Source organism: Lampetra planeri, unplaced genomic scaffold (assembly GCF_965212315.1).
Source record: "Lampetra planeri unplaced genomic scaffold, kcLamPlan1.2.h2 scaffold_307, whole genome shotgun sequence".
In the NCBI taxonomy this organism is placed as follows: Eukaryota; Metazoa; Chordata; class Hyperoartia; order Petromyzontiformes; family Petromyzontidae; genus Lampetra; species Lampetra planeri.
In genome coordinates this window covers 69,234-79,671 of record NW_027615132.1, presented here as the reverse complement: position 1 = coordinate 79,671, position 10,438 = coordinate 69,234, and the positions used below count along the sequence as shown (strand labels likewise).

The window sequence follows — 10,438 nt, the reverse complement described above, 5'->3', positions numbered from 1 at the left end:
CATTGTGGCACACCAGGGGGTGGGTAACCAGCACTACGCGAGGCCACCTTTGTCTCCCCAGCAGCGAGTTGACCTAGGGGAGGCCCAGGACAGGTTCACGTGATCGCCGTGACTGGTGGTGGCCGTGAGCGGGAATCAAACTCGGGTCGCCGGGTTCTAGGTGCAGTGTAGCGCTAACCGATGCACTGCTGCCTCACAAACTCCAAAGATCACCCGTGTAGCCTTAACAGACTTGGGGGGGCAAGTGCTGTGAGCAAGTAGCACCCCACACAGAAAGGGCACCCTATTTGGGAGTTGAACCCAGGCATCTGTGAGTGTTACCACTGCGCTGCCAGCCTACCAGCCATTCTGGACGTGTGAACAAGAGCTTCATGTGGAAAGATTCTGATTATGACTACCCATAACTCCCTCCCTACCCTCCCTATCCCTCCCTCCCTACCCTCCTCCACTCCCTCCCCTTTACCCTCTCCCTCCCTCCACTACCTCCCCTCCTTTCCCCTCCCCTCCCTCCTTCCCCTCCTCCCTTCCTCCCCTCCCTCCCCTCCGTTCCCTCTCCTCCCTCTCTCCCTTCTCTCCCTCTCTCCCTTCTCTCCCTCTCTTCCCTCCTTCTCCCCTCCCTCTCCCCTCCCTCCCCTCCCTCTCTTCCTCCCCTCCCTCTCTTCCTCCCCTCCCTCCCCTCCCTTCCCTCCCCTCCCTCAACTCCCTCCCCTCCCCTCTCTCCATTCCCTCCCTCTCCCCTCCCTCAACTCCCTCCTCTCCCCTCTCCTCCCCTCCCTTCCCTCCCCTCTCTCCATTCCCTCCCCTCCCTCTCTCCCTCCCCCCTTCCTCCCCCCCTCCCTCCCCCCTTCCTCCCCTTCCTCCCCTCTCTCCCTCTCTTCCCTCCCTCCCTCTCTTCCTCCCCTCCTTCCCTCCCTACACTCCCTCTCCCCTCCCTCAACTCCCTCCCCTCTCTCCATTCCCTCCCTTCCCTCCCTCCCTCTCCCCTCTCTCCTCAGCAGCAGCAGCAGCAAGGCAGAGGAGGCGGTTGGGGGCGCGCGTGGGCACTGCTGGTGCTGGCGCGCATGAGCATGGACCTTTCCACCCACCCGCCGATGGAGCCGCGTCAGCCCAGGCGCCCCGGCGCCAAGGTGCACTGCTGCGGCCGCTGCGCCTACAACACGGACGACCGCCACCGCATGGAGGTGCACATGCGCACGCACACGGGCGAGAAGCCCTACAAGTGCATCGTGTGCGACAAGGCGTTCACCGACTCGGGCCACCTCCACCGGCACGAGCGATCGCACACCGGCGAGAAGCCGTACGTGTGCGGCGCGTGCGGAAAAGCCTTCACTGAGTCGGGCCACCTGCACATCCACGAGCGCACCCACACGGAGCAGAAGCCCTACATTTGCACGGTGTGCGGCAAGGCGTTCACCCAGTCGGGCAACCTGCGCAACCACCACCGCACGCACACGGGCGAGAGGCCGTACAAGTGCGCCGTGTGCGGCAAGACCTTCACGCTGCTCGGCAACCTGCACAAGCACCAGCGGACGCACACGGGCGAGAAGCCGTACAAGTGCGGCGTCTGCGACAAGGCCTTCACGCAGTCCAACCACCTGCGCAAGCATGAGAAGACCCACGGGGAAGAAGAGGAGGAGGAGGAAGGGGAGGAAGGGGAGGGAGAGGAGGAAGGGGAGGAGGAGGAGGAGGAAGAGGAGGAGGAAATCGTCTAGCTGGGGGCGGGCGGGCGAGGAGGTGGGGGGTGGGTGGGTGGGGGTTCTGTGACGGGGGGGGGGGGCCTTGGTGGCGAAGACGACGAAAAGGCCAAGGGGGGAGGAGGCCCACGGAGGGAGGGATTCACACTAAACCAGCCTGATGGTTTCGACACTCACGGGTGACGGCGGCCGTGGAAGGCTGTTGGGGGGGGGGGGGAGAGGGTGCTTCAGGGGATGGTGGGGGCTGGCTGGGGTGGGGGGGGAGAAGTGTGTGTCCTCACCCCTGGGGGGGGGCTGAGTTCCTGGCCTCACTGCTACGATCGCCCTCTGTGATGCTCCGTGGGTCTGTGCGAGTCCATGTCGGTATCTTTTAAAACTAAGGTAATCCTCGTGTGTCTGCGGGAAATATGCGCGCGTGTGGGGGTAGAGGGGGGGTGGGATCTTATGGGGAATCTATCGGGTCTCTCTCCGTGTGAGTCTACGGAAATCTGCGTGTGAGTCTTTGGGAATTCGTGAGTCTACGGGTCTCTCCGTGTGAGTCTACGGGTCTCTCCGTGTGAGTCTACGCGAATCATCGTGTGAGTCTACGCGAATCATCGTGTGAGTCTACGTGGATCTGCGTGTGAGTCTACGTGGATCTGCGTGTGAGTATTTGAGAATCTCCGTGTGAGTCTACGGGGATCTCCGTGTGAGTCTACGGGTCTCTCCGTGTGAGTCTACGGGTCTCTCCGTGTGAGTCTACGGGTCTCTCCGTGTGAGTCTACGGGTCTCTCCGTGTGAGTCTACGGGTCTCTCCGTGTGAGTCTACGTGAATCTCCGTGTGAGTCTACGGGTCTCTCTGTGTGAGTCTACGGGGATCTCCGTGTGAGTCTACGTGAATCTCCGTGTGAGTCTACGGGTCTCTCTGTGTGAGTCTACGGGGATCTCCGTGTGAGTCTACGGGTCTCTCCGTGTGAGTCTACGGGGATCTCCGTGTGAGTCTACGGGTCTCTCCGTGTGAGTCTACGGGGATCTCCGTGTGAGTCTACGTGAATCTCCGTGTGAGTCTACGGGTCTCTCTGTGTGAGTCTATGGGGATGTCCATGTGAGTCTACGGGGATCTGCGTGTGAGTCTATGGGGATGTCCATGTGAGTCTACGGGGATCTGCGTGTGAGTCTACGTGGATCTCTGTGTGAGTCTACGTGGATCTCTGTGTGAATCTTTGAGAATCTGCGTGTGAGTCTACGTGGATCTCCGTGTGAGTCTACGGGGATTTGCGTGTGAGTCTACGTGAATCTCCGTGTGAGTCTACGTGGATCTCCGTGTGAGTCTACGTGGATCTCCGTGTGAGTCTACGTGGATCTCCGTGTGAATCTTTGAGAATCTGCGTGTGAGTCTACGTGGATCTCCGTGTGAGTCTACGTGGATCTCTGTGTGAATCTTTGAGAATCTGTGTGTGAGTCTACGTGAATCTGCGTGTGAGTCTTTGAGAATCTGCGTGTGAGTCTACGTGTGAGTCTACGAGAATCTCCGTGTGAGTCTACGTGGATCTGCGTGTGAGTCTACGTGGATCTCCGTGTGAGTCTACGTGAATCTCCGTGTGAGTCTTTGAGAATCTGCGTGTGAGTCTACGTGAATCTGCGTGTGAGTCTACGGGAATCTGCGTGTGAGTCTACGGGAATCTGCGTGTGAGTCTACGGGAATCTGCGTGTGAGTCTACGTGAATCATCGTGTGAGTCTACGTGAATCTGCGTGTGAGTCTTTGAGAATCTGCGTGTGAGTCTACGTGAATCTCCGTGTGAGTCTACGGGGATTTGCGTGTGAGTCTGTGAATCTCCGTGTGAGTCTACGTGGATCTCCGTGTGAGTCTACGTGGATCTCCGTGTGAGTCTACGTGGATCTCCGTGTGAGTCTACGTGGATCTCCGTGTGAATCTTTGAGAATCTGCGTGTGAGTCTACGTGAATCATCGTGTGAGTCTACGTGAATCATCGTGTGAGTCTACGTGGATCTCCGTGTGAGTCTTTGAGAATCTGCATGTGAGTCTACGTGGATCTCCGTGTGAGTCTACGTGGATCTGCGTGTGAGTCTACGTGGATCTGCGTGTGAGTTTACGTGGATCTCCGTTTGAGTCTACGTGAATCTCCGTGTGAGTCTTTGAGAATCTGCGTGTGAGTCTACGTGAATCTCCGTGTGAGTCTACGGGGATTTGCGTGTGAGTCTACGTGAATCATCGTGTTAGTCTACGTGGATCTCCGTGTGAGTCGTTGGGAATCTTCGTGCTAGCCTATGGGAATCCGTGTTTGAGTCTACGGGAATCTGCGAGCGCGGGGATGAATCCGCGTGAATCCGTTCAATCCGAATCGCAAGGAGAGGGCGCTCGGAAGTTGTGACGAGAAGTGACTCCTCCTGGGGCCTGCAAATTGGGGGGGGCGGGGGGGGGGGCACAGCCAGTGGTCGTCTCAAGTTAGTCAACCCATGGCACCACCTGCAGGGTCTGTTCCGTGACCTGCACCCAGCCTGGCACACAGCCGTCAACCCATGGCACCACTTGGGTCTGTTCTGTGAGGACCTGCACCCAGCCTGGCACAGCAGTAAACCCATGGCACCACCTGGGTCTGTCCCGTGACCTGCACCCAGCCTGGCGCAGCAGTCAACCCGTAGCACCTGCTGGGTCTGTCCCGTGACCTGCACCCAGCCTGGCGCAGCAGTCAACCCGTGGCACCTGCTGGGTCTGTCCCGTGACCTGCACTCAGCCTGGCACAGCAGTAAACCCATGGCACCTGCTGGGTCTGTCCCGTGACCTGCACCCAGCCTGGCGCAGCAGTCAACCCGTGGCACCTGCTGGGTCTGTCCCGTGACCTGCACCCAGCCTGGCACAGCAGTAAACCCATGGCACCTGCTGGGTCTGTCCCGTGACCTGCACCCAGCCTGGCGCAGCAGTCAACCCATGGCACCACCTGCAGGGTCTGTCCCGTGACCTGCACCCAGCCTGGCACAGCAGTCAACCCCGTGGCACCTGCTGGGTCTGTCCCATGACCTGCACCCAGCCTGGCGCAGCAGTCAACCCCGTGGCACCTGCTGGGTCTGTCCCATGACCTGCTGCCAGCCTGGTGTTGACGCCTTCCTGTGGCCTCAGGATCCAACGGAATGAGATGGGCCCTAAATTCCCCCACCCCTCCACACCACCCAATCCCCCCCCCCGACCCCACTTGTTCCCGTTAATGTTTTACGGGGCAGACGAGTGGGCGTCTGGGCGTCTGGCGTGCGACTGGCGGGCGCCTTGCGGGCGACTTTCGGATGACAATCCGACCGAGCGGCTGCCAGCGTCGCCGGGGAAAGTCGCTCCGATTGTCCGATGACGGGAGGGGCAGAAGCAGAGCGGCGTTTGGTTTGCGAGGTAACGGCGCGTCCCCTCGCTTGACGCGCTGGGAATGGCGGCTGCGGCGGCCGCGGCAGACGCCGCGTCGAGCAGCCGAAACGACACCCGCCGTAGGTAAATGTGACGGTGTAAGGGATTTGGCGAGATGCGATGTGTGGCGGTAGTTACTACCGAACGCGAGCACGCCTTCCACATTGCATGACGGTGCAGGCGTCGACGACGCGTTGCGCGTGATTATCGACGGCTCCGCCGTGCGAAGGCCCGCGGAGGCGTCCGAGCAAGGACTTGCCCTGGTGGTGGTGGACGGCGAGAGATACGGCCGACGGCCTTCCCTGTTGAAGTGGATTGGCCCTGGCTGATGACGACGATGGCGGCGGCAATATTGGGCGGGAGGCTGACACAGTTTGGTTCCGCCACCACCACCAACGCGCCATCTCCCATCGATTCTGTCGTGGAGGCAGAGGTGGGTCTCGATTCGATCCCATCGAATATCGCAGCCACAACTCGCACACCCACACCCGCCCACCTCCAGACTCACCCAGCCACACCCACCCACAACCCACCCACCCCCAGACTCATCCACACACATCCACACTCGCCAACCCACCCACCCCCAGACTCACCCAGCCACACCCACACCCACCCACCCCCGCTCACCCACACACACCCACTCACCCCCCACTCATCCACCCCCAACTCGCCCACCCCCTCGCAACCTCGCGTGGTCTGACGGGGGAGGCCCGTTGAAGGTGAGAACGTTGGCACTGCTGGACGCGCGCGTGTGTACGCACGCACTACACGCGCGTACGTACACTCACGTGGTGTACGTACGAACACCGCGTGCGTACACCGCATGCGTGTACGTGCCCGTGTACCTGCAGTGCGTGGCGTTGGTGGTCTCCGTGGATCCCGCGTCCCGATTCCCCCGGCTGCATGGTGGGGATGGGGGGGGCGGTGGTGACTCCGTTGGGGTTTAAGCGTGCGACGAACCGCTCGCGTGTGTGGAATATTCCGTCTCGTCTTCTCGTTATGCGAGGGCGGAGAGGTCCGAGGGAGGACGCGGAGATCTCGCGGAGTATCTCGGCTCGCGGCTTTTTGATTTCTTCTTTTTTACAGCAGAGGGGGGGGCGGGGGGGGGTGTGCGGGAGCCCTGTTGTTGTTATTATATGTGAGTAAATCCCAGTTAAGTAACTTCGCATGTGTTTATTTACTTTTTCTCTCCTTCCAGCGTTTTTTTGGACCAAGACGGAACAGGGGGAGATCACACAAACTCTACTCACTCTGCAGAACAGGGGGAGATCATACAAACTCCACTCTGCAGAACAGGGGGAGATCATTCAAACTCCACTCCCTCTGTAGAACAGGGGGAGATCATACAAACTCCACTCACTCTACAGAATGGGGAGATCATACAAACTCCACTCACTCTGCAGAACAGGGGAAGATCATACAAACTCCACTCTGTAGAACAGGGGGAGATCATACAAACTCCACTCACTCTGCAAAACAGGGGGAGATCATACAAGCTCCACTCTGTAGAACAGGGGGAGATCATACAAACTCCACTCTACAGAATGGGGGGAGATCATACAAACTGCACTCACTCTGCAGAACAGGGGGAGATCATACAAACTCCACTCTACAGAACAGGGGGAGATCATACAAACTCCACTCCCTCTGTAGAACAGGGGGAGATCATACAAACTCCACTCACTCTACAGAATGGGAAGATCATACAAACTCCACTCTGTAGAACAGGGGGAGATCATACAAACTCCACTCACTGCAAAACAGGGGGAGATCATACAAGCTCCACTCTGTAGAACAGGGGGAGATCATACAAACTCCACTCTACAGAACGGGGGGAGATCATACAAACTCCACTCACTCTGCAGAACAGGGGGAGATCATACAAACTCCACTCTGTAGAACAGGGGAAGATCATACAAACTCCACTCACTCTGCAGAACAGGGGGAGATCATACAAACTCCACTCACTCTGCAGAACAGGAGGAGATCATACAAACTCCACTCTGTAGAACAGGGGAAGATCATACAAACTCCACTCACTCTGCAGAACAGGGGGAGATCATACAAACTCTACTCACTCTGCAGAACAGGAGGAGATCATACAAACTCCACTCTGCAGAACAGGGGGAGATCATACAAACTCCACTCTGCAGAACAGGGGGAGATCATAAAACTCCACTCACTCTGCAGAACAGGGGGAGATCATACAAACTCCACTCACTCTGCAGAACAGGGGGAGATCATACAAACTCCACTCTGCAGAACAGGGGGAGATCATACAAACTCCACTCAATCATTCTCTCTGTAGAACAGGGACATCATACAAACTCCACTCACTCTACAGAACAGGGGGAGATCATACAAACTACACTCTCATTCTCTGTAGAACAGGGTGATCATACAAACTCCACTCAATCATTCTCTCTGTAGAACAGGGAGATCATACAAACTCCACTCACTCTACAGAACAGGGGGAGATCACACAAACTCCACTCTCTGCAGAACAGGGGGAAATCGCACAAACTCCACTCTCTGTCGAACGGGGAGATCATACAAACTCCACTCACTCTACAGAACACGGGGACAACACGCGTGGTAAAGACCTCGAACCAGGTGGCGGCAGTGGTAGCGACAACGGTGGTGGTGGTGGCGGCGATTAGGATGATGAGACTTAACGGAGCTATCCTTGCGGACCTGTTGATGGTGTGACGTAGTGAACCGCTGCTGGTGCTGACCGTGGTGGTGTCGGCTTCACAGCGCCGGTCGTAGGCGGTGCCGATAAATTTCAATCGGGAGAAGAAGACTCTGGCTCTGCGATGGTGGGCGACCGAGCAGCGTGGAGGTTGTCCCTGGAGGTGAAGAGTCTGAAGGCGGCGGAGGAGGAGGCGGCGATGAAGATGTCGAGAGAGCGAGCCAGGGTTCAATTGTCGCCCGTGTAGCAGTCGGACTTGTGTGGTTTGTGCGTGTGGTGCGTGTGTGTGGTGCGTGTGTGTGGTGCGTGTGTGTGGTGCGTGTGTGTGGTGTATGTGTGTGGTGTATGTGTGTGTGTGTGTATGTGTGTGTGGTGTATGTGTGTGTGTGTGTATGTGTGTGTGGTGTGTGTGTGGTGTATGTGTGTGGCTTGTGGTTGGTGTGTGTGTGGTGTGTGCGTGTGGTGCGTGTGTGTGTGTGGTGTATGTGTGTGGCTTGTGGTTGCCATGTGTGTGGTGTGTGTGTGTGGCTTGTGTATGTGTGTAGCTTGTGTCTGTGGTGTATGTGTGTGGCTTATGTCTGGTGTGTGTGGTGTATGTGTAATAATCCTTCGGGAGACGGCTTCGGAATCAGTCCTTTTATTTCCACTCCACAATACACTTTGCTCACTCACTCTCCGTTGCTGGCAGACAACGGAGAGAGGACAGACTACGCACTAAGTCCCCACCGCGCATGTGGCACCCAGAGCCCCCGTCCGCGCGTGACCCTGCTCTTGTCAGTTTCCCGTCTGCTCTCGATCGTTCTCTCTCACTCTTAATACCTTCGTCACGTGGTTCCCCCAGCCAATCGTTCATGGACAGCTTCGACCATTCTCGATGGTTCCTTGTCAATCCCGGGACCACGCCCCTCATCCGGCTCCCCATTAGCTGGGGCCCCGAATGGCTAGGCCAATCACTCCTGATGACCTGTCGTGATGACGCATGGGCCATGGTCCCTAACTCAACCCTTTTTGGCTACAAGCAGGACCGGCAAGCCAATCCCCACGTGAACCCTCTATGGCTGTTATTACATCACCCCCCCCGCCCCCCCCCCGGTGAAAAAATTTAGCCGTCTCGGCTGGGAAAAGGGTGAAGAACCAATTCCGCAACATCTTATTAAGGCACCAAGGTGCGTTTAACAATTTGAGGGTGAACCGGCGTTCCCGCGCCTAACAACATGTAAAACAGTCACCCATAATAATAAAAAAAAAATCGCAACATACATTAGGGCGCCCCTGCAGCGCGGTAACGACAGGGAATCGGCGAACGATCAAACGTTAACGAAACGGAAGAGATTTCGACCGCGTACTCGACGCGGGACCCTCTCCGCTCCCAGCGCAGGTCGCTTTGCTTCCGGATGAACAGGAGGTGGCAGGCTCGAAGAAGAAGTCGGTTGTTGGTGCTTGGTCACGTCCAGGGCGGGCCCCGTTGGAGGGGGGGCAGCGGGGGCTTCCTCAGCCCTCAGAACCTGTTCATCTGCAGGAGGCACAACACAGTCCCCGCTGGGATCAACGGGCGTGTCAAGCGGCGCAGTCGGCCCAGCAGAACCCGGCAGGTCAGCTATTGGGGATGAAGGACCGACACGCGCGTCAACATAGGGTTTAAGTCGCGAGGAATGAACATACCACCGACGTTTGCCGTATTGAACGCGGATACTTTGCGAGTTCCGAACATCTACGAGCGTCACAGGCCCCCGCCATGGCCTGTGCAGTTTAGGGGATGTGCCCGCCGGTACCTGGGGGCAGTGGAGCCACGCCAGGTCTCCCACTGACCAGGGCATGCGAGTATGCGATCGACGCGCGAACCGTTCGTTCCTTGCCTGAGCACGGGCCATCGCACACCGGGCAGCCTCTCGCGCTTCCGTTACTCGTTCAAGCGAGTCACGCACGTGGTCAGGCAGGGAGCGGGACGGTTGTTTACTCGGCGTACCCAGTTGCACATCGATGGGTGGAACATTTTCACGGCCATACATCAAAAAAAACGGTGAGTATCTCGTGGACGTGTGCGGAACCATGCGGTATACCGCCAAGACGCCTGGTATGTGCAAGTCCCAATCGGTTTGCTTTTCACTGACCGTGTGACAAAGCATAGCGGAAAGGGTACGGTTAAATCGTTCCACCATACCATCTGTTTGTGGATGGTATGGGGAGGTGCGAACTTTCTTTGTACCTAGCGCGTCACAAACTTCCCTAAGCAATTTAGAGGAGAAATTCCGGCCTTGATCTGTGAGCAGCCTTTCAGGTGCCCCCTTGTCCATGACATACCCGTTCAAGAAAGCGTCGGTGATGGACGCTGCCGTTTGGTCGGGCAGAGGCCAGGCCATCGAGAAAAATATTCCACCCCGACCAGAAGGTATTTATTGCCCCTAGCCGACGGGGGAAACGGCCCCAGAATGTCGAGAGCCACTAATTCGTTGATACGGGACACTTCAATGGAACGCAACGGTGGTACATAGTGGTTCCGAGGCGGCTTCCTTTTCGCACAGTCATGGCACGAGCGGGCAAAATCATTGATGTCCGCCGTCATACCGGCCCAGAAAAAATCCTTTTGCATCGCGGCCACAGTCTTTTGGACGCCGAGGTGCATCAACTTATCAGCGTGCAGAGCACGGAGCAGGTCGTAGC

The 10,438-nt window shown here is 57.6% G+C and overlaps 1 protein-coding gene across 1 annotated transcript; it reads left to right on the top strand.

The window, feature by feature from the left end:
* The first annotated feature begins 968 nt into the window (after positions 1-968).
* On the top strand, positions 969-1,712 carry LOC144740817 (uncharacterized). The gene has a single exon (XM_078623539.1). The coding sequence runs from the start codon at positions 1,062-1,064 to the stop codon at positions 1,710-1,712; it is 651 nt and encodes a 216-aa protein (XP_078479665.1). The 5' UTR covers positions 969-1,061.
* The last annotated feature ends 8,726 nt before the right edge of the window (positions 1,713-10,438 follow it).